This window comes from Sardina pilchardus, chromosome 6 (assembly GCF_963854185.1).
Source record: "Sardina pilchardus chromosome 6, fSarPil1.1, whole genome shotgun sequence".
NCBI classification, from domain to species: domain Eukaryota; kingdom Metazoa; phylum Chordata; class Actinopteri; order Clupeiformes; family Clupeidae; genus Sardina; species Sardina pilchardus.
In genome coordinates this window covers 21442960-21466880 of record NC_084999.1, presented here as the reverse complement: position 1 = coordinate 21466880, position 23921 = coordinate 21442960, and the positions used below count along the sequence as shown (strand labels likewise).

The 23921-nt window shown below is 39.5% G+C and overlaps 1 protein-coding gene across 2 annotated transcripts; it reads right to left on the bottom strand.

The window, feature by feature from the left end:
• Positions 1–7366: 7366 nt before the first annotated feature.
• Positions 7367–20628, bottom strand: LOC134082968 (carcinoembryonic antigen-related cell adhesion molecule 1-like). 2 transcript variants are annotated; one of them, XM_062539035.1, is made up of 5 exons: positions 20539–20628; positions 19878–20198; positions 19181–19453; positions 18837–19088; positions 7367–7608 (listed from the first exon to the last, which is right to left on the bottom strand). In XM_062539035.1, exons 1-5 carry the CDS (start codon positions 20588–20590, stop codon positions 7469–7471), a joined length of 1038 nt encoding a protein of 345 aa, XP_062395019.1. In that variant the 5' UTR covers positions 20591–20628; the 3' UTR covers positions 7367–7468. The 2 variants fall into 2 exon arrangements, with proteins under 2 accessions (XP_062395019.1, XP_062395020.1); XM_062539036.1 differs by lacking the exon at positions 7367–7608 and adding an exon at positions 10542–11380.
• Positions 20629–23921: the final 3293 nt, after the last annotated feature.

Genomic DNA, 23921 nt, shown 5'->3' with positions numbered 1-23921 from the left:
GTTGTTGTCACCTCAAAACACCAACTTTTGTTTTGTTGCTGGAGAATGATGTTCTTGCCTGCCAGCCAGTAGTTGTGATGTTTCGGGCAAAGTATGAATTGCAAGGGCAGACAAAGGGAGCTTCAGGTTTAGACAACCATATTTCTCCACTAGAGGGCTCTCATGAAAACCTTTCATGAAATGTTCTTGCTTTGGCTGTTCCTCATACAGTAAAGACGACATCTAACGACCACCTCTGTACCCTTTATGACGAGTTTTGATGACTCAAGTAGCCTATCACTAAAGCTATCATTGGACGACATTACATTCCACCAGGTAATCATTCCTAGTTTTCAATGTAACATGAGGCAATGGTCAAGAGAGCTGAAACCAAACAATATTAGGCAAATATTGATTGATAATCACCTGACGAGCTATGATTTTTTTTTTTTTTTTTTAATTCAAATATATCCCATGGGTAGCCCTGGTAATGTATGTAATCTTGGCTCTCATTAGGCATCACAGTTGATTGCATGAAGAGAAACTCCACAGGGCACTCATTGCTCATTCGATTTCATGTAGCGCTGCACGTGAACATGACTGAACATGATCCATGCTGAACTTAACGCGTATGTTTGCATTGTGCATAAGTTCATCGTGCATCACAATCAGCCATATCTGTGCAGCACTGCATGAAGTGGAATGAGCCTATACAGTATGTGAAGTACAGCCAACAGGCCATTTCCTCCTGTTTCCATCGCAGAAGGTGCTGTTACAACACTTGTTCAAGTGTAGGGATAGGGGATGGAGAGGCACCAGGGCAGTTGTTAAGTCCGCAAATCATCCACAAAATGCAGCCAATCACCCTCTTGAAAAATATGCAGGGCAGAGTACATGCCAAATGAAATGCAGATACCTGAACAGGCGTGCAGAAACAGCAAACTAATGTAATAGTTATTACATGTTCTCTCTGTGCCCTATACTGCAATTCCTTGCAAACTACAAGTCATGCGTTTCAAGTCCTTTCCATCCCATACTCCTGGTGAGGATCAAGTTCTATGTGTTCTCTCCTCCTCAATCAGCATTTAGCAAATGTTCAGCAATAGAAAAATATACTGTGTGTCTGTGGGCATGTGAGTGAGTGAGTGAGTGAGTGAGAGGGTGTGTGTGTGTGTGTGTGCACGTGCACCTGTTTTGCTATATTTCTTTGTTTATCATTGTGATTTTCTATTGATAGTGTGTTTGGCCACTGTGCAAGACTGCAACAAGAAAGAAAGCATTCTTTGGTGACATCCGTTCCATGTCAGTAACATGCCACATCCATGTCAGATGGAAGGATTAGGATTGTGAAATCAAGTGCCCTAGGCACAACAGCCTCCTGCCACCCCACCCTAATGCAAACAATAGCTCCAACTAAAAGTCTCCCAACTATTCTGTGCTTAGGACTTGACACACTTCAGCCATTCTAAGCAGCATATTTCTACATTGTCTCTCTATTTGCAATGTTACATTTGAAGTATGTCAACACTTATGTAAAACTGCATTATTATGATATTTAATCACCCTGTAGATCTGTAATACGTTGTGTTGTTCCCAGTAAGTATTACAGATCTACAGGGAGATTATTTTAACTGGCGATGAAATATCACAACAATGTCGTTTTATGAGTTTTACTAAACTTGTGTTATAGCAGCGGTTATAACTGGATTTGCCAAAGATGCTGAAGACAATAACCAGTTGCTACAAATTCTTGCAAATGAGACTCCAGACCTAAAATATCACTGAAATATGACATACAGTTAGGCTCATACATTTTGAACGCATGCTAAAGTTGACTGAAAACAGGAATATAAAATCCTCTTTTGGAAATTGATACTACTTGATACTACTACTTTCTGATACTACTAATGACTTTACTCTACTGTAACTGACCCTAGATGGTTTGGGCCCTTGAGTCGTGGATCTGTCTGAGGTTTCTTCCTACTGTATATGTATCTCCAATTCTAGGGAGTTTTTCCATGCCCCTGTTACTCATGGGCTCTCTTTGAATGTAACACTCTGTAAAGCGCCATGAGACATGTGGAATGTTTTGGCGCTCTATAAGTGAAATAAATTGAAAATAAATTGAATGTGAAAAAGTAAAAAATGAGGAAAAAGTTAGCCAACCTCTACAGACACCAATTTTCTTTTTGAATGAATAATGCATCATGAATAAATACATGTTATTCCAAATGCAGGAGAAATTAGCCAGTGACAACAAAAGTGGGTGATGAAAAATATGATTTTATTTTAAGCAAAACCAAAACTTGCGTGTATAAATAAATAAATATCTCCTTATTAAAGGAGCAGACAGACAGACAGACCAACAACTTAAAGCACGCAAAAAAAACAAAAATGGTGAGTCGCACACCCGACTGAAGAAAACACTGCAAATAGACCTCTGAAATTCGTCTACAAAAAAGCTACCATCTTTGCCCATATAAGGAGATCCGGTATCTTGAGGTTTTTCCTATGGGAAAATAAGATGGAGATTTTTAATTAACGCACCTGTTAAACTCTGGCAGGGAAGAATAAATCAGAAATGCAAACGTTTTGCTCTACACACTTTTGTCCAGCAGCTCACTGCACATAACATGCATTCAAGAAAAAGAGCCTAGCACTCCCAACACTGGACTTAAATACACAGGTGCTCATCTAATTTCTTTCTAAAAACTCTGGCAAAATTGGAGATTTAGGAAAACGTGTTTCGCATATGAATATAAACTGAGGACAACAAAGAAAAACAAACAAAAACAAAGAGTTGTAGGCAACGTCACAGTATGTGGCAGTACTTGCAATGTTTACATTTTCATTTGGCTATGGTGATCATGTATGCATTCAGAGTAGCAGTCGCAAAATGTTAGTTTTCGTTTTTTGTACAGCTAGAATGAAACAGAGGAAGTGATTTGTTGATATTGTTGCTATTTTCGGGATTTTGATAGGCTATCGTGGGCTCGAGCTTCTTGTTACACTACTACCTACAGGTTTGGTATGCTCTTGACTGCATATACATGGGTTAGTGTCAACGAAAACTTTTCTGAAAACTGACAAGTGTGCATGCTATTTTTGAAAACGGAGGGAAGGAAATATTTGCTTAGCCTATCAAAATACCCGTGTATGTATGAAGGTATAGCCTCAATGTACATAGAATACATATATAGAAAAGTAACATACAGACTGAGACATACAATAACAGAACCCATGTGCACCTGGTTCCTGTAAAAAGCATACTGTATATACAGCAAGGACAAGCAAACAATACAGAGAAAAGGCAAGGTGACTGAATATAATTAAATTGATAGGGTGCTGTGGATCACAGCGTCACAGGCAGACATATTGCAATTTAGATTAATAACCACCAGAGGTCAGTAAATAGTTAAGCATGACACACTGACAGCTCTTTGTCCTATCCCATGATATATCACAGATAAAGTAGGCTAACACTTTGGTCTTGTTGTTCAAAAATGAATCAAATCTCATCTTCATTGTACATTTTAAAACCTACAGATAAAGTGCCTGTCATCACATGATTGATTACATCACTGTCTTAGGATTCAAATTTGGTACAGTAGGCCTACTGTATTTGGGTTGAATCGGCTTATGACGCTAGAGTTGAGAGAACATGGAAGTTCAGTCAGTGTTTCCATTGGATTCTTGCACTTGACTGTGGCCACAGGCTGGCTATCATCATACTAAGCTCAATCTTTTAAGATTGAACATAATATAGTCTTGGGAGTTTATTATGACCGCCGGCACCGCACAGCATTTTTTCTTTCTTTTTTTGAGAATTTCTGTCAAGGATTCCCGGGAGACTGAAAGACCAGGGTGCACGAAACTTGGTGGGCATGTAACCCCACAAGGATAGCATGTCGCCATTGCTTTTCTTTTTGATCCATCGTTTTAGTGACTGTACACCAACTGGCCTGTGGATGGCCAGACACAGTTTTCTGTGAATATTTCGAGAACCAGTTCTCCTTCATTATCTTTGTATGCAACTTCTATTAATTAAACTAATGAAAAACTCCTAACTTCTCACGTCTCATTTTTTGTCCATTAGCCATCACACAAAATGATCAGCTCTCGCAGAGCCAATTTCTGCTACACCTAATCAAAAATGCAATCATGTCCCTGTACTTTGAACATCGAAAAAGGCTCCCTTTATACATAAGCGAGTGAACACTACGGAAGAGCAATAGGGCCACGGAGTAAAATATTTATTCTAAATCTCTGAGAAAAAAAGTCAAAATTTTCGAGAAAAAAGTCGAAATTTTCAAGAAAAAAAGTCGAAAATTTAAAAAGTCGAAATTTTCGAGAAATAAAGTCAAAAGTTTTGAGAAAAAAAGTCAAAATTTTCGAGAAAAAAAGTCAACATTTTCGAGAAAAAAGTCAGAAATCTGTAGAAGCCGGATATTATAACCTCATATACACAGTGACAAATGGCGCAACGCTAGAGCGTTCGTCTTTCACACAGGAGACCCGGGTTCGAGACCCATCATGATCCAGGATCTGCAGTTTACATATTGATTGATTCCCATGGCCATTTTTCAACGACGATTTTTCGTTAATGGTTTTTAATAACAAACTATCTGAAATAAACAGATGAATAGACAAACATTTTGAAATAAAGACAAATAAGCAGTCCAACAGATTGTCACAAACGATCGGGCAGGCAAATCTCCCCTCTTTCTGCTACTATTACGCGCGTGCGCAGAACAGATCACAGTCCCAGAATGGACTTGTCATTGATGTCAAGCCTCGCCTTCCATGTCGCCTTCCCGCGGGCCGGAGCAAGCTGTACTTGAACGACATCCCTGCATCTGTCCGCATGCAGTTTCTCCTGCACGAAGGCTATCGCATTGTCTATGTCCGACTGATTTCTCCTCCTACAGTCCAAGTTCACGACACCGCCTCTTCAAGGTCCGGATAGAAATCACAATAGGGCCTAGCCTACTGTAAATCTGTGCTAAGACTGCAGATCTTTGCTAGTTAATTCAATCTCGAAATAAAATGTAATTAAGTTGTCCATTACAGCAGCACGAAGTTCCGCCTTCGGCAAGAATTGAACCCCGGTCGAATGATTATTAAACGAGAGGGTTAGCGTTGCGCCACTTCACACTGAATATTCTATTGGACAATAGCCTATCCCAAAATCAAACTTTGTAGCGGCCTTCTACAGACTTCTGACTTTTTTCTCGAAAATTTCGACTTTTTTTCTCAAAAACGTTGACTTTTTTTCTCAAAACTTTTGACTTCATTTCTCAAAACTTTCGACTTTTTACATTTTCGACTTTTTTCTCGAAAATTTAGACTTTTTTTCTCTAAAATGTTTACTTTTTTCCTCAGAGATTTAGAATAAATATTTCACTCCGTGGCCCTATTGCTCTTCCGTAGAACACCAATACTACTCCATTGCTATTGCTAAAAACAACCATTTGTATTCGTGAATGGAAATAAATATTGATTCCATGGTGAGTCCAATGATGTGAAAAGTGAAATGTTAACCATAACCATACAAAGCACTGCTATGTTGCAGAATTAAGGTATAGACAGATATAGACTGAAACAGAAAAATGTAAAAAAAAATATTGTAATTGTACGTTTATTTTTTGTTTATCGTCAGTGTAACAGCATTAATATATAGGCTATATATAAATATATAAATTGCAAGCGTGGTTCTTCTTGTTCTTTATGCCAAAGCCATCGATATCTCAAAGTTGCGACACTACCATTGACTCCCGTGTACAAACAATGGCGGCACATCCGGTATGTCATGGTCGTTGAAAGGAACTATTCTCATTGAGAATGAATGAATATCTCAGGTGTTATAATAAGACTTTTCTACATGACTTATGGTCGTGTGCATAATAATGCATTTTCATTGAGTAATATATGTATGTGGAAATGCAGTTTAAAGTAATTTTCATTGAGTATTTACCGTAAATATTAATGCAATCACTGCTCACCCTAATGTGGCTACCCACTAACTATAGGGACACTGGGGGCGGGAGGAAATATTACTGTTTTCGATAAAACTGGTCAGTCAAGCATAACGATTTCTAAGCGATTTTATGACTTTGAAAACGTTGCATAGGGTCTCTTTAAGTAATAAGACACTAAGTAATGCAACTGAAAACCATGCATTAGGATCAAATATATTAGCTGGGAAACAATGCTGTCAAGGGAAATGTATCACCGTGGAACAGCATGACATTTTCAAATACAGGGAACTGTACAAATGAATGAGACATTGTTGTATGCTACAGTATATGGAGGGAGGGGGGAAGGGTAAAGGAAGGTTGTTCAGGACAATATTGGAGAGGTTAGTCAATGATTGACCGGGCAGCTGAATTGGATGGCACAGTGAGCCAACAGCCTGAAGCTTTGCTTATCTATGACAGGCAAGCACTTGATGATAGAGACACTATGTCATACACAAACACTTTACAATTTGGTTGCTATTAACTAAGGAGGAACTTTGAAAAGTCTGAAGTCCAGACCTAAATAGAGAGTGGAGAGTGTGTCTGCTGTCCAAAAAAGATGGAGGTTTGGAGGCTGTACAAGCAAATTTCGTTGTATGGTACTACTGCACAATGACAAAGTCTATTCTATTCTATTCTAAGCTTTAGAATAGATTATACTGTATCATTCTAAGATGAAGTGTGTCTTTGTTTCAAGTAATTTTCCTAGGCCATATCTGATGAGTCATACTGAGTTATCCTGATCACTGATGGTAATTGTGGGCTGTATACCCCTGGTAACGTAAATAATTAAACCTGTGTATACAAGGAAGCTCTTTAAATGAGTTCAGAACTTGAAGCGGAGTGAAGAACCGAGTCAAAACTATATGGTGAAATGCATCTCTAGCAAATTGAGAAACAGTAGGGTTTGTAGTGACTGCTGTTTATGAAAGAAACTATCATTCAAGACTTTTTAAACATTTTGTTTTTGATCAAAAACAAATCCTTGGGCCATGAAGTAATTTAGGTATCAAGGTACAATGTTTTAGATTGCGGAACTGTTATGAAAAAACATGCCACATAATAATCAAATAATGTGTCAAGGTGCAAAGTGCAATGTTGTTGCAACAGTTTTATTAGAAAAGCATTTTGTAAAAAATTACAAGATGATGTTTAGATCATTGAAAATAATACCATTTACCATTCATTATAAATTGTTACAGGTTTTCTACCACAATCTCTGTTTAAAAGTGTATTGTAGCTACCGCATATTTTTAATAGCTTCGAAGCATTTACATAGCAATATTTATAAAATCAGTTTTGTAGAAGACAAACTCACACTCTGTGACCTAATTATTTTGAATCTAATCAGTAATTGGAATCTATTTCTATTTTTCATTTTTTTTTATTTTTTCATAGTAAACAGCCCAGTGTCACAGAAATGATCAAGTGTTAAATAACATCAGTCTCTCCATTAGACTCTCCATTAAGCACTACCATACCCCGGCCTTCTTTGTGCCGAAAGCTACTGAGCCTCCAACCAGAGCTACACCTGCAATGGTGCCAATAGCAATCCCCGCTATTGCTCCATCAGGCAATACATCATCAGATGGTCCCTCGCTTCCTATTCCACCTGGAATAAATAAAAGAGAAAAAAATATTTTCTTACAATATGCAACCTGGAATGTAGTCTACTCTTATAATTTTAAACCAATGACCAGCAGAGTATATCAGTATCCCTGTTGTTACTGTCAACCTTTTTTGCCGGGGCTTCAGGGCTTCAGGGCTATTCAGGGCTCAGGGAGTTAATGCCTTAATAACGCGATATTTTTGACAGCACTATTAATGACCCTAGAAAGCTTTGATTTACTTTTAACAGATGTGAAGTTGAACCAGGATGAGATATTTAAGGTGAGAATTGATTCAACAAGTGATTTGTAAACCACAGTTAAAATGTCCTTTTTGACACTAAAGTCTCTACGTTTCCTTAGCAGGAATATCCGTTGCTGTGTCTTCTTGTACACTGAGTCAGTGTGCTGGGAGAAGGACAGGCAACTGTCAGTCTCCATGCCCAGGTACAGTACTTGAAGGCCTCTACCTGCTCCACTGCCTGCCCATGCAGCTTCAGGGATTCAAAGCGGGGGTGAGGGTGAGGGGCATTAGGTGTTCGCTTCCCCCGACAGCATAGTTCCTTGATTTTGGAGATGTTAAGTTCCGAGGAGCTTTCTTCTATCCAGTCCAAGAGCTTGCCCACCAGCCCATGGTATGCAGCAAGGGAGTTCATGTCCCTGATGTGGGCTACAAGGGCCATGTCGTCTGCATACTTTAGCAGTGAAAAGTCTGTGTTGTTGCATGTGATGTTCCCATATGGAAAAGATATAGAAAAAACGTATATGCCAGCAATGTGTTTTATATACAAAACTTGTATGATTTACTCTTGAAAGTGGCCCCTTTCTTGTTTTCCTCATACAACGTCATATATAGTCCTTACAGGTTACATGTTTTAGCAATTATCATAATGTTTTTTTTTTTTTTTTTTAATTTATTTTTTTATAATACTTTTTTGATCCTGTGAGGGAAATTCAGTTCTCTGCATTTAACCCAATTTAACCGAATTAGTGAACACACAGCACACAGTGAACACACAGTGAGGTGAATCACACAACCCAGAGCAGTGAGATGCCTGCCCAACCAGCGGCGCTCGGGGAGCAGTGAGGGGTTAGGTGCCTTGCTCAAGGGCACTTCAACCATGGTGGACTGGTCGGGGATCGAACCGGCAACCCTCCGGTTACAAGCCCGGTGCGCTAACCAGTACACCACGGCTGTCATATAAAAATCTATCAGGTCTTAGTTTTGTATATAAAACACATTGCTGGCATTTAAGTTTTTTTTCGATATATTTTCCATATTGGTTGTTTGTATATAGAAAATAAAATGGGGGATAAAACACAGCTCCTGTGCTTAAAACAATGTTTTTGGATGTAAAACCATTGACCACGACATGCTGGAGTCTATCCAATTAAAAGTATTTTATCCATAAAATCAGAGTTGGGTTGACCTCTAATTCCAGGAGACGGTCACATAGAATGTGTGGGTCAACAGTGTCAAAAGCCGAAGTCCATAAATAAAATCCTTGTGTGTGGTTGTGAAGAGTCCAGGTGCTGGCATATGGTGTCCAGAAGAGTGAGGCAGGCATCATCCACCCCTCAATTTAGCTTGTAGGTGAACTGGAGAGGATCTAATCTGTCTGCCACCACAGCAGTAAGATGGTTGCTCAGCACTCTCTCCATACACTTACATAGTGTTGAGGTAAGAGCCACTGGTCTGAAGCCACTGGTCACTGGTCTTTTTTGGCACAGGTATGATGGTGGACTCTTTCCATGTCTGTGGGGCACAGTTGGAGCAGCTGGTAGAATAGCCGGGTGATGACGTCACCCAACTGGGCTGAGCATTCCCTCAGTACCCTGCCTCTCAGCCCATCAGGACCAGATGCTTTCCGGGGGTTGACACCTTTTTATCCACTGTGATGGCTGAGTGAGTGGTGTTGATCAGGGGCCAGTCCTTTCGGGCAGGCTTGTTGAACCTGCCATAGTAGGTGTTGAGTTGCTCTGCAGGGCACTGAATCTGGGCAGATTTGACTGTTCTGCCCATCATGATGTTAAGTCCTTGCCATGCCTCCCTTGCGTTGCCAGCAGTGAATTTGTCCTCCACCTAAACAGTTTACACTGGGGTTGCTATTAATTGAGGAGGAACGTTGAAAAGTCTAAAGTCCAGACCTAAATGGAGAGTGGAGAGAGTGTCTGCTGTCCAAAAATATATATATTGTGGTACTACACAATGACAAATAAAGGAAAGAGTATAGAATTTCTATTGGGGTACTACTCTTTGATTAAAGTCTATTCTATTCTATTCTAACAGGGGGGCTACACCAGATGCATAACTGAAGCGTTCCGTTCGCGACGCGTAAAACCCATTTGAGAAGATGGGTCTATTTTTTTCGAATGTACGCGCCAGTGTTGCGTCTGGTGTAGCTACTTCCATTGACTACAGTGATTATTAACTGCTACGACCGGCTGCAACATACGCGTCGCGAACGGAACGCTTCAGTTACGCATCTGGTGTAGCCCCCCTGTAAGCTTCCACTTTACATCATTCTAAGATAAAGTGTATTTTTGTTTCAAGTCATTTTCCAAGGCCATATCTAGTGAATGAGTCACAGTGAGTTATCCTGATCACTGATGGTAATTGTGGGCTGTATACCCCTGGTAACGTAAATAATTAAACCTGTGTATACAAGGAAGCTCTTTAAATGAAGTCAGAACCTGGAGTGGAGAGAAGAACCGAGTCAAAACTATACTGGTGAAATGCTACTGCATATTGAGAAACCGTAGGGTTTGTAATGACTGCTGTTCATGAAAGAAACTACCATTCAAGACTTTTAAAACAAATCAATGGGACGTGAAGTAATTTAGGTATCAAGGTACAATGTTTTTAGTTAGCGGAAGAGTTATGAATAAACATACTGTACCACATAATAATCCAATCATGTGTCAAGGTGCAAAGTGCAATGTTGTTGCAACCGTTTTATTAGAAAATCATTTTGTAAATAATTACAAGATGATACATGTAGATCACCCTCTAGATCATTGAAAAGAATACCATTTAATATTGTGACATGTTTTAAACCACAGTTTCTGTTTAAAAGTGTATTGTAGCTAGTAGCTACCACACATTTTTAATAGCTTTGAAGCATTTACTGATCAAGATTTATAAAAATCAGTTTCGTAGATGACAAACTTATCACAATCTGTTACCTAATTATTTTGAATCAGTAATTGGAATCTATTTCTATTTGATTTCTATTTTTTTTAATAGTAAACAGCTCAGTGTCACATAAATGATTAAGTGTTAAATAACATCAGTCTCTCCATTAAGCACTACCATACTCCGGCCTTCTTTGTGCCGAAAGCTACTGAGCCTCCAACCAGAGCTACACCTGAAATGGTTACGGTTACGGTTATGTTGCTTAGCAGACGCCTTTGTCCAAAGCGACATACAAACAAAAACAATACAATAATTAAATTTAGCAGTTGGTCAGTCCATAGTGTTGACTAAAGAGAATAGCAACATAAACAATAAACAGTATCAATATACTGTAAGAAAAGCTAATGAAATTAAACAATGACTAAATGGGAGAATAGTAAATAAACAATAACGTCATTCAATCAATTGTATAATAATAAGCAAAAACTATGGAATAATTAGCAATAATAAAACAATGTCAATTTAATCAATGGCCTAATGGACACAAAACAACATGGAAATGGTGCCAATAACGATCCCCGCTATTGCTCCATCAGACAATCCATTAGATAGTCCCCCGTTTAGAATTCCGGAATCTTTATCTGGAATAAACAATAGAGAAAAAAAAAAATTCCTTACAGTATGCAACCTGGAATGTCTATTATTATAGTTTTAAACCAATGACCAGCTGAGTATGTCAGCATCCCTTCACAGTTGTTACTGTCTGACTTAAGAGAGAAACTGTTTTTGCCGGGGCTTCTGCCCCAAATTATTTTGAGTGTATATAATATAGGTATTTTACAAAGTTGCCTAACAAATATGAAACCATTATTCCAATCGTGAATTGAAACCTTGAAATGAGATGGACCAATTTTTAACATAGCAGGGTGTCCTGTCCTTAGCATTGCGCTGTGCTACGCTTTAAAACTGTGCTCCTTAAAACAGAGGTTTTGGAGTTTAACACACAGCTGCGCACGAAGTTGAACGTGATTGCTGTGTAACAACTCACACAGGAACAGCTGGTTCCTAGTTAAACTCGTACGCTGATTTCGAGTTTTACCCCTGCAGATGCAGTCTTAATTTAACAGTCTTAATGCATTTCAGGATCTTGACGGGATAATTTTTAGGCAGATGCTAATGAACATTACTATTTACACCCGGGTGTATAGTGTATAATCAACAATACTATTTACACCGGGGTGTCTAATAAACAATACTATTTACACCCGATGTCTAACATCCATGTACCCTGTCAATAGGCCTGTATATTTACCAGCTCTACAGTAATTTAGCTTTTAACAGTTTTTAGTTGTTTCGCCATGTCTGGGTTACTTACTATGTGGAAGTGTTTATACAAATATTAGGCTAATGAGTGGTCATGTGGTAGCTTGATCAAAGGCAAGCTAGCTCAAAGAGCTGTTTTCTGAGTTGTCTTCCAGGCAGCGCTGCCACTGTTGACACTGTTGATCCTACTCCTAACCCTAACCCTAACCTTAACCCATGCCTAACCCCAGCGCCTTCCAGGCAGCGCTGCCTTGAAGACAACGTTGGGGGCTCAAAATACCAAGAACCTTTCTACTCACAACTACTGAAGCCTACTTTAACTGTACATAACTGAAATAAAACTAGTCCATCTTTGACAGGTTCAAAAAGCACAAACTCTTATTTGCCGTCATCTAAGAAAAGAGAGAGTCGTTCGTACTTTGGCATGCAAAAAAAAGGCTTTGCTTCAACAAGTCGTGTCTTAAACCTTACAGATGGTACGGGTTGAGAATGCTCCTTTCTTTCCCGAACATCGGGAATCCCGAAGCATCGGGACTTTGCAACCGCAAGGGGGCAACATAAGACCGACCTAATAAAATGAAGGTTCGGCTCATACCGGAAAACACGGAAAACCCCGTAGACACCGCGCTGGTGACAAGCGGAGAAAAGAGACATCACGCTCGGCATGTCAGATTGCAGTTTCAGAGTTTTCGAATGTTTTACATCCTACCTCACAGCTGGCTCTCTCACTCGACGTAGCCTATAACTCAGTCAGTCCAGCAGAGATGCCAGAGCAACGTTTTGGTCAATGGAGAGGGAGAGAAATGCTCCGCATATCCGTCTCATTTAATCATTAAAATGAAGGTGATGACTGGCGAAATTATAATCAAACGACGTTTCAATAAAACCATTTTCAAAATTAATGAAAATGGTTTTAGAAGCCTTCAATTCAACCTGAAAGACTCGATAGGCAACCTTAGATTAATTCATGAATGTATTACGGTTACAAGACCGCATTTCCGTGAATAGGCTATTATTGTCAAGGCGAAGACGAAAGAGATGGACAAGATGGACATTTAGGCTACATTTATGCTAGGAATACTTAGAAATGTGTAGGCCTATAGGCTATTTTAAAACGGAGGCATGTTCATTTTAACCGGCGACGCTGGGTATCTTACCCAGCACTTTATCACAGATTTTGTCCCCACCACTTTTGACAACTGAAAATAAAATGTATTTAACAGAAATATCTTTAATAGGCCTACATGCCTACCATGTCACTTTTAGGGCCGGGACTTTAGCGCGTTAATTACGATTAATTAATTACACAAACATTAATGCATTAAAAAAATTGACGCATTTTAATCGTATGCCTATTTATTTTTGCACCGCGGAACGTTTCTCACTGGATGAGTTTCAGACGGACCGATTATACTGGAGCACCAAGTAACGCGCATGAGTTCGGTTCAGACAAAACAAACCACAGTGGCACAGTGAACATGAACAAAGAAGCTGATGTGACCGCTTTGGTTGGCCCCGTGGATGGGAAAGACAAAAAACGAACGGATGGAAGCGTAGATGTGTGCAACCTATGCAACAAGGACGTATCACCGCAGGTATCACCTCAGTGCAAAACATAAAGCAGCTAGCTGCTAGCGTGGACAAAGTGACTTGAGGGAAACCTCTGAGCTTTATTTATTAAACAAATAGCAACCGAGTTGCTGTTACAACCACAACTCACGCTTATAACAGTAATCCACCGCACCTAATTCCATGTCCAATTTTCATAGACCTAAAAGAAACTTCACACTCAGAACCGCATACAAACACACACGCACACACGTAAACTCCGCCCCCCAGTTCCCCTTAAAGGGACACAACAATTTCATGAACTCAACTCAAGGTAACAGGTGACACAATTAACAGGATATCACAGTATTATAGTTTACAGAAGGCCTACCTATCTATAGGCTATATGGATTTCTGAAAATGTACTATTTCTAAATATGGTATTGCTACACTTTATGGCAAAAATTGCACTGGTCTGTTGGACTTATTAATAAACAATATTTTTGTTGCTTAAGCTTAGGCCTATGTATTCAGTCATTATCCAATAGTAGGCTATACTAAAAATCCATGTGAAAAAAAAATTCTTCTCACTGTTCTCAGGTCATATATTCATATACAATTAAAATGCGATTAATTTCGATTAATTAATTACAAAGCCTCTAATTAATTAGATTAATTTTTTTAATCGAGTCCCAGCCCTAGTCACTTTACTTATAACCGTAGGCTACATGCATGGAGAAGATCGCGCATTTTGTAACATTGTAACAATGGATGGTCAGATATGCGATAGGGCAGTGAGGGTGATTCATTGTAACCATCGACTAGTAGGCCTAGCTCCGCAAAAGAAGTTTCTAGCAACTTAGAATATATGGATCTCGTTATGCATGTTCATGTTGATTCAGAGATAGACATAGACTACCGTGGGCTACTGTGCGTCAATATAACAGCATTTTATCATGTGGTGAATTAATGACTAACGTCAGTTTAACATGTCAGAACTTTTGATTGGCGTTTCAAGTGCATGCCGCGAATAAATGAACTCGACTGACTGAATCCTTTATATTTCTTGACTAAGTGCGGAGATATTGACACTCGAACTGTGGCGTAACTGGTTGAGGCATCTTAATTACACGTCAGCGACCGGGGTTCAAAACTTACTCTACGAACCTCTCCGGAACCCATTAAGACAAGAGGCATTATTTTATTAAAAAGTTTTGCGATTTTTTTATGATTGCGATGTCTGCTGAAAAGAAAAGTTAATATGTGAATTAGTGGTTCAGCGCAAACACACACACACACACACACACACACACACACACACACACACACACATTTTTACATTTACATAATAGGGCTCGGGCACACGCCTTGCATTCTAGGAATATCGCCGACATTTGGTAGCGCACTGAACGTAATATCCATTCATTCAGATGCACAAGACAAGACGCAGAAATATAGTAGCGATTTATTCTTTTCCTCTTGCGATCGTGGGTTGCACTGTTACACCCCACTACACAGCAACATACGACCAAGAAGGCAAAAACTAAGTAACAGGAACACACTAAAAGGCGGGAGTAAATCCATAGTAGCCTAATCCATAGTAAACTAAGGAGTGAAGCTGCCAATGTTAGCCTGACTCTCGCCAGACCCTTGTAGTTCCGCCATGCTCCACCAGAGGCTGAGCTGGCTGTGCCCGCGAAGTTTTGATGTCATGGTCCCGAGCCCTAGTGTCAGGAAGTGTCTGTCGAGAGAGAGGGGGGAGGGAGGCAATCGTCCTCAATGCCGCATATAGGTAGGCTATAATGTCTAGTGAACTGGTTAGACAAGTGTGGGGGAGGGGGAATGATCGCACAAGACAATTGCTCTTCATGAAATGGGTAGTCTCACACAGACGTTTGTCGATGTTTAAACGTAGCCTACTACATCACTAGCGAAATCGGACGTGGCACATATAATTATTAGGCTACTGGATTTAATATAGCAAGTCCATAGACTTTGTTCATCCTATATTAGCCTATATTAAAATGTAATGTGCTGCGGGGAAGCATTGGGGAAGTCAGTTTAAGTTGTCCTGTAACAATTCGCATCTTATTATAATCAAGAGTATACAGCCACTACGCACATAATAGCCTAGGTTACGGGCGGATGCGAGCAACCCCATGCAAAGGAAGGCCTTAAGTTAACGGACTGAAGGCCTGTTTACATGTCAAACATGCATTAAATCTAAGAAAGGAAAAACACAAATATCATGTATTGTGTCGTAAACAGTTAATGACTTCGTGGCCACTATGCGCAACTGCATCGCGCAGTGAGCTGAAAGATAGGAGGACCGACACTTATTAACACAAAGCTTTGTAAAGCACTAACAACCACCCCTCTAAGTTCATTGTCCATAAGTCCAAACAATAAGTATAAAAATCCGACAATCCAAAACGATAACGAGATCTCCCAGAAATGAAAAACAAGTTTGTTGAGTAGCCTAGTCCTTCCAACAATCTCAGCTTTTGCGTTTGTTAGATAAAAGGCATCCTGTCCTGCTGTATTCCAATGAGAAAAAATCACCCACAAGGTAGGCTAAGGGTCACGGTAATGCAGCATGCAGGAATCTATATATGCACAAAACGAATGAGTGGGTTATATCGGCCAGAACGAATGAATGGGTTGGGAGAGTCGTCTGGCTGTGTCAGAAGACTGCAGTCGGTCTCGAGGGGTTAAATAGCGCACGTACTGTACTTGAATTTTAATCTAAAGAAGACCACACGGTCGAAACGTCATTCCTTTGTGATAAAGAAAATAAAATCAAATCAAAAAAGAAGGATTTCAAGTGTGCGAACCTTTTTCCATTTTTTTATGATTTAGCCTAGGCTACTCTTGTTCTGCACCTTGACCGGGGATGTGCACAAACTTTTTTACTACACTTGAATTTTAAACCAACTCTTCTCTAGCCTATATCCTATAGCCATACTTTAATAATCAGATGTTATGCTCATTTTTGTAGGCTACACCTCACCGGCAAGCACGCACGCAAATGCTGCTTTTGCACATCTACAATATTGGCCAGGCTATATAGAATAGGCTTTTAGGACTGTATTTTGCCTTCGTGCAACTTTAGTTGTGCTCAATCTAAATTATTGTCAGTAAGGATAGGTCATATTACCAAATGGCGAACCTCGAAAATTATTTAGGATATAGAGCCGTGTCCATTACGCATGCAGTTATTTTTTAGGCTATTGTTTTATTTGAGTGTTTTTGTCTACCATGGCAAACATAGTTGAAACGTTCGCTCTAAACTTATGTAATTCCAATCGGCTTTCACAATCAGCTACAGCTGCGCAGCGCGGCGCAGATGATCTCCATGAAAACTTGCAATGTCTTTACAGAACTGCCTTCACTTCCCCGAGTCGCGAACGCAACATGCACAACAACCGATATTTAGCAAACACATGTATTTCCAGCTCTCAAAACCGATGAGGTCCAGATCTCAGTGGCCTCATAGCTGCCTACAGCCATGCATAGTAAGCCTAATGTAGCCTAATAGTTATGACATTAATAGCCTATTAATGACCTCATGTCGGAATGGCACGTTGTTTTTAAGTTAAATAGGCCTAGGCCTACCGCCGAGTGGGGATATATCGGAATGAACAGCGGATACCAGCTGGGTTGTAAAACATTCGAAAAACTCTGCAACTGCAATTTGACATGCCGAGCGTCTGTTCAATACGGAAGAAGACTTTAACGTATTACTTAGCCGAAACGTGAAGAAAAAATACGAGGACTGACCATCTCGTTTCTCCGTGTTTCCCCCAATAACAAATTTGCCAAACACAATTCGGGAGAAGCAGCGGACAGGAGCGCCACCACAAGCAAGCACTTCTAGCCCAAATTAACATGGCAACGTTGCCCATGACTAAAGTGTCTAAGTAGGCTAGTCCTACTACTATTACATTTGATTGGTAGCATGTTTGTAGCGCGCCAGTTTACCCATCCCCTACATCAAAACAGCTTAGAATCAATCAAAGAATCAGCTGTGTCGGCGTGGATGGTTTGCGGTTTGCGATAACAATGCATTCGCAATGTTGGAGAGAGATGGACCGGCTGCATGCATAATAACTCATTTTCAACAGCAGCCACCATCTCAAGGCTCAATTTGAAGAAGGGGCTTACCATTTCAGTTAACTGCATAGAATGGTCAAATGAGAATTTACCTTTAGGTTTCGTAGAAGTAGGCCTATCGATAATTAAAAAAAAAAAAAAATTCAATAGGCTACTTGGCTACGCAGTAAGGTTTCAGTGCACTTACAATGAATGGATGAAAGCGCCTCCCGCAAACAATGGGTGGAAATCCCAACACTCTTTCAGCAACATGAAACTTAACCTTCAAATACCCCCCATATTTCAGTGCCCATCAGTCTCAAAATTTAGCAACATCCCCAATCAGACCAAAAGTAAATTAAATCCCAAACTAAACCGAAAACCTATACTGCTTTTGATAGGCTACCGGTGCCGCTAGAAACAAAACGCATGTTGCTCTGGTCTCACAATAAAACGCACATAAGAAATAGGGTCTGCCTGGAAGTCAGCCTTAAATAAAGGCCTGTGCTTTGCGCAGCCTAAGTAGCAGAAATAAAGACCATAGTTGAAGATTGGTACGATCTACCGTGCATTATTCATTTTACAAATAGTCTGCTCTTTGTCAATTTATTTGCCTTTTTAAGCAACTGCTAAAAACAACTGTGTGTAATAAGTCCAAACTAGCCAACAGTGTGTGTGTGTGTGTGTATGTGTGTGTGTGTGTGTGTGTGTGTGTGTGTGCGTGCGTGCGTGCAATTGCCCCAGTCAGTTCCAGGGTTGGGTATGCATGTTATTGTTTGCATTTGGTTATTTGGTTATATGGAAAACATGAAGAGGCCAAGGAAGTGGTGATGCTGTTCTCGTAATTTACAAGTTCAGGTTAGTTATCAGCCTGCTCTGCACTCAGTTTGGAGCTGGCCTGTAGGCCTATTTTGCCTTTGTAGATTTGCCTCAATTATTACCAGTATTCGTTTTCCTTAAACATAGCATGAACCATCTTGCAATGACCTGTACTTTGCGCAGCCTAAGTAAATAAAAGACGAATAAGACATATTGCACTCAACATTGACTAGCTAACTGGTGACCGGAGAGCCTTACAAAGTTACAGTAGCCATAATAATTCCCTGGTAGTGTTATTAATATTAACAGACATACCATTTACTCTCAGCATTTGCTCTTCTGATAAACTGAGAGCAGTGATGCTGTTCAAAGCTGTGCAGGTGTACATCCCAGCATGGCTCTGGTCCACTTTCTCAATGACCAGCTGTGACTTGTCTCCTATTTGAGTCTTGTTGAACATCCAGGTAAAACTGGCAGGTGGAACAGAGTCAGCAGAGCAGTCAAGAGACACTCTATCCCCTGGTGTTACCTCAGGGGCTGGGCTTATGTGGACGCTCAGTGGCCCATCTGTAATGAAAACACAATGAAACATGCTCCACCAAATGTTTCATTGCTTGAGATCTATTAGCAGTTTAATACTAATTCAGATATATACTCACAATTGACCACAAGGTCGTAGTTCTCACTAACAGAGCTGAATGGATTGATGAGTGTGCATGTGTACTGCCCCTCGTCTTCCTTCTCTACTGGGTCAATGGACAATATTCTGTTTTCCTCATGGAGGATGGTGCTGTTGCTAGGAGACAAAGGCTTCTCATCCTTTGTCCACTCTCTGGTAACGATGGTACCTTGAGCATCACAGGTTAAGTTGACAGAGCTGTTGCCAGCTATGGGGGTGCCGTTGATGCTTATGATGGGATGTGATATGTTCTCTACAAGAGAGTGAATTACACAGAGCATGCTTTGATATACAAGTTTCTTCATCGTTTAATCATAGTTTGAAAATTAACATGAAACAATCAACCTGGTGAAGGTCGCATTATTAAAGGTAACAATGCCTGCCATGCTAGTTGCAATGCCATGCCAGTAAAGCAGATTTAAATGCAGCTTACATATAATCAAAGTGTTATGTAGAGTACATAAAGCAGATACTGTAATACATCTAAATCAATATTTAGTCAGGATACACTGTGGAAGATATATATCCAATAGGTTGACTACAATCATCATGATGCAAAAAGTAAAGTAATTTAGAAACCAGCTTGCTAGCAGAACAGTCATAAAGAAGACATACCCATCACACACAGCAGCTGATAGAATACTGAACCATGCATTCTGTCAGGGACAATTACATACCAAACACGGTCAGTGATGTTTTTCCTTGTCTTGCAACATCAGTGGTGATGCTCAGAGTGTACTCCCCAGTGTCCATGAGAGTCAGACTCCTGAGCTCCAGTGAAGCTGTGGCTTTGTTCACAGAGACTCTACCAGTGTAATCAGGATGCATCACCTCTGTATTACCAAGTAAAGCGAATATCTCTATATTGCTTGGAGAAATCCAGCTGATTTTTGAAGGTGGTTTAGATGGTGGGTTGGTGAGGTTGAACACCACACTTCCTCCGACTGATCCATTAAGAGGCCCATCCAGCAGTATCTCATTTTGGCATGAGCACAAGCCTGACACAATGGGTAATTTAAAGACTTAATATCTTATAGTGCTACAAAATACTACAGAGCATCCATCACTTACTATAGAATTACTGTTACATACTGTATACTTATATTAAATACTGACAATATTAGTGTGTTTCCAAACTAGATGGAAACACAAGCTAACCCCTTTGTGAATGTTGCTTGTGTTTCCATCTACTTTGTTCTGTTCTGACTACTGTCACTGCTGTTCTACGCTGATACCACATTTGACATAAATGCAACCTGAACAAAATATGAAACTACAAAAAAGTAATGTATGTTGTTAGCACAGAATTACAAGGTATTATTTGTCCATATACGTTACCTAATACAAGAAAGGCCATGGTTTTGTAAAGTAAATATTCCATGTCGAGCATTTATTACTATGATTGGTAGAGCACTGCTTAAAGTAAGCTACATTTGCACACAGCGTACAATTCAGTTCCAAACAGAAACACTTCCTTTTTATCACAGGAACTCCCTTAACAAAACATCCCGCCTCCCTAACGTCATAAATAAAGTCACAATGGATCTTAAAGGTAAAAACACAGACTTGAAAGTCATTATTAGAATAGAGGAGCAATAACCATATATAAAATATGATCATTTACAAAACTAATATTTATGAATGTGCAAGAGAGGTGTAATGCAGTGTAAATTGCAGGTCATTCCTTACAGTAGCTACCTCATAGAGCAGGTTACAATCAATCTGATAAATGTTGTACGCCACCTGTTGCAGAAACTGTAGACTGTAAGAAATATGCAATGATTAAGTTCAAAGTTCAAAGTTTATTGTCATGTACTCATAAATAAGCATTTATAAGTATTGATATTCCTTGTGCTCAAGTGTCTATTCAACTACAGAAATAAATTTAAAAGAAAAATAAACAAATAGATACTAAAAAAAGAGGTGTTGGGGAGCACCAAGGGACACCCAGGAGCAACAGGGGCAAGGAAAAACTCCCTTGTCCAGGAAGAAACCTTGGGCAGATCCACGGCTCAAGGGGCCAACCCAACTGCCTGGGGTCGTGCTAGGAGAGGGAGCATGTGTGTGTGTGTGTGTGTGTGTGTGTGTGTGTGTGTGTGTGTGTGTGTGTGTGTGTGTGTGTGTGTGTGTGTGTGTGTGTGAGGGGCAAGGGAATCGTAAGGACAGGCATGTGCGATGTCTTGGGTGGAGTGGTGGTGGGACAGTTAAAAAAAAAAAGGGGGGGGGGTACTGTATGTATGTAGGGGTTGGAGGGTTAAGGGGCAGTGTATGTGTTTAAATTCCAGAACCCTACGTTCACAACTTTTCCTAAATACGCGTGTTTTATCACCCAGTATTTTTACATGATCAAAAGCACACCGGTAAAAACTAGTTTAGAGCTATTTTGCTCTTACTTCCGTGACAACACTGCCAGTCTCACGTTCGGCCTTGTTTTGTTCAGGCTGCGGTTCTCCTTTCTCACAGCAGATGTCGCAAGGGCTCCCTCCTATAAGTTTCCTGTCAGTCGGGCATGAGAATAATATTTTACCATAAAACATATAGTTTATATATGTGCAATATGTATTATATATGTGATTTATTCTAATAACTATTTTTCATTTACATGGCATAGTCTATGGAGGCTATTTACAGTGGTAAAATGCAATTTTGTTTTGAAAAGCGAATTGTTATGCATTGCGACATTGTTCTATTAGGCATAGGCCTACGTGTGTAAAAAATATTTTCAGCTGAAATTCGTCGTATTTAAATTAGTTTTGGCCAAATCATTCATCTGCGTGCAACTAACAAAGGACATTGGCAAGCGATTCTTATGAATTATTTCCAGATGAAACTCGTCGAATTTAAATTAGTTTCGGCCAAACCATTCATCTGCGGGCAACTATGGACTTGGACAAAGTTCTCTTATGGATTTATTTGGGCTTAGGCTACTTAGTATGCCTAGGCTACGTACATTTATAGTTGTATATCTTCTAAGTTTTATAGTTGTATCTGTTAAAGCTCAGACTAATGTATAAGCATTTTCTTACATATTTGCTGTAAATAAACCACTATTAGTAAAACATTAGGATATTGTTTCTGTAACTATACAGCAGCAAGTGGCGCAATGCTAGCTCTCTCGTGTAGCACTCAATCGACCTGGATTCAATCCCTGCCACGAGTGACATTTTGTAGCTTACATTGACTGAATTCAATGACCGTTTTTCAATGTTGACGAACAATTATTTTTCATTAATGGTTTTTAATAACAAACTATCTGAAATAAACAGATGAATAACCAAACGTTTTGAAATAAAGATAAATAAGCAGTCCAACAATAAGTTCAAGGCGAAGATTGAACCCGGGCCTATTGAGTGTTAGACGAGAAAACTAGCATTGCACCACTCGACACTATATGCACATAACTCAGCTCATACCTCACAGCTCTCTGACGCGACGTAACTCAGTCAGTCCAGAAGAGATGCCAGGGCAAAGTTTTGGTCAATGGAGAGGGAGATAAATGCTTATTACAATGAAACAGCAGTCTACTCAACTTACCACGGATATGCTTCATAAGTCACAAAAACACATTGCTTTGGACAGTTTGCCATTTTGACGAAATGACAGTTTGTCATTTTTGACATCCCATTTTAGAGCAAGACAATCGTTTTTTATTATTATTATCATTATTATTATTATTATTATTATTATTATTAGCCTATTGTTATTGTTCAGTCTCCATCGGATTCGGAGAGGCACAAAGACGCTTAAAGACGGTACAGACAGACGATGATCGGCGCAGCAGGCCTACATAACACACTATCCATTACAAACATAGCCTATTTGAAACCTTCGCACATGGAGGCATTCAATAGAAGAGCAATAGGCCTACACTACAATACAGTTTTTTTTCAATCGCTAACAAGCGTTTGTCCATTCATTTGACACATTTTCAAAACTCTAAACACAGACTCTCACCTACAAAACACAGTTGGCCAAAAAATGATAATTTTCCTCCCAGAAGCACATTCCATGTTGTTACACCACATTTTGTTACATATACACTAACTCGTCATTTCTCTGCACACACTAACTTTACCAAAACACTGGAAACCTGACTCAAAATGAAGTTATTTGGTCAAAAATTGAAGCTTGTTTTCACTTCAAAAGATACATGCAGTCAATCAGAGTACACTAGGTTTCAAAATACTGGCTACTGTTGACATTACAAAAACGGCATAGACTTTTATGTTTCAGTTTTACAGGTATTTGCATGCAAAACATGCAATCCAGCATTTTCACACTAAATTTCCTGGTTGGGAACTGTACTGTATGTCCAGATCTAATGTTCACATTCAAATGCATTCCAGTAAAATGCAAATCATTTTTTTTATTATTTTTTTTACTGTTCACTAGGCCTACAGGAGGTGCAGTATAAATACTGTTTACAGTAGACTATGATAGAACAGAAAACGTTTTACAGCATTGCAGTGAACAAAATATCCATGAAACACAACAGCATTCTGAACAAAAAACAACAGATTTCTCTTTCTGTTTTCTCTAATCTTGTGAAACATTATACAACAAGATTAGGTGCCGTTTTATTAGCAAAAGGGTGTTGTACAAAGCATTAACATCAGGGGTGCCAATAATTGTGGCACACATGATTTGATGTAAAATAATTATTTCTTAATGTGGGATTTTTTCCCTTCTAAATAAATGCGCTTGTATTAAAGGTTGGATTT

What these genes read in the sequence shown, in the direction of transcription:
- LOC134082968 (XM_062539035.1), bottom strand. Translation starts at nt 20,590, where the DNA reads ATGCTCGACATGGAATATTTACTTTACAAAACCATGGCCTTTCTTGTA. An exon ending in AACATCACTGACCGTGTTTG is followed by an intron (nt 19,454 to 19,877) that starts GTATGTAATTGT and finishes ACTCTCTTGTAG; the next exon opens with AGAACATATCACATCCCATC. An exon ending in CTACGACCTTGTGGTCAATT is followed by an intron (nt 19,089 to 19,180) that starts GTGAGTATATAT and finishes TTTTCATTACAG; the next exon opens with ATGGGCCACTGAGCGTCCAC.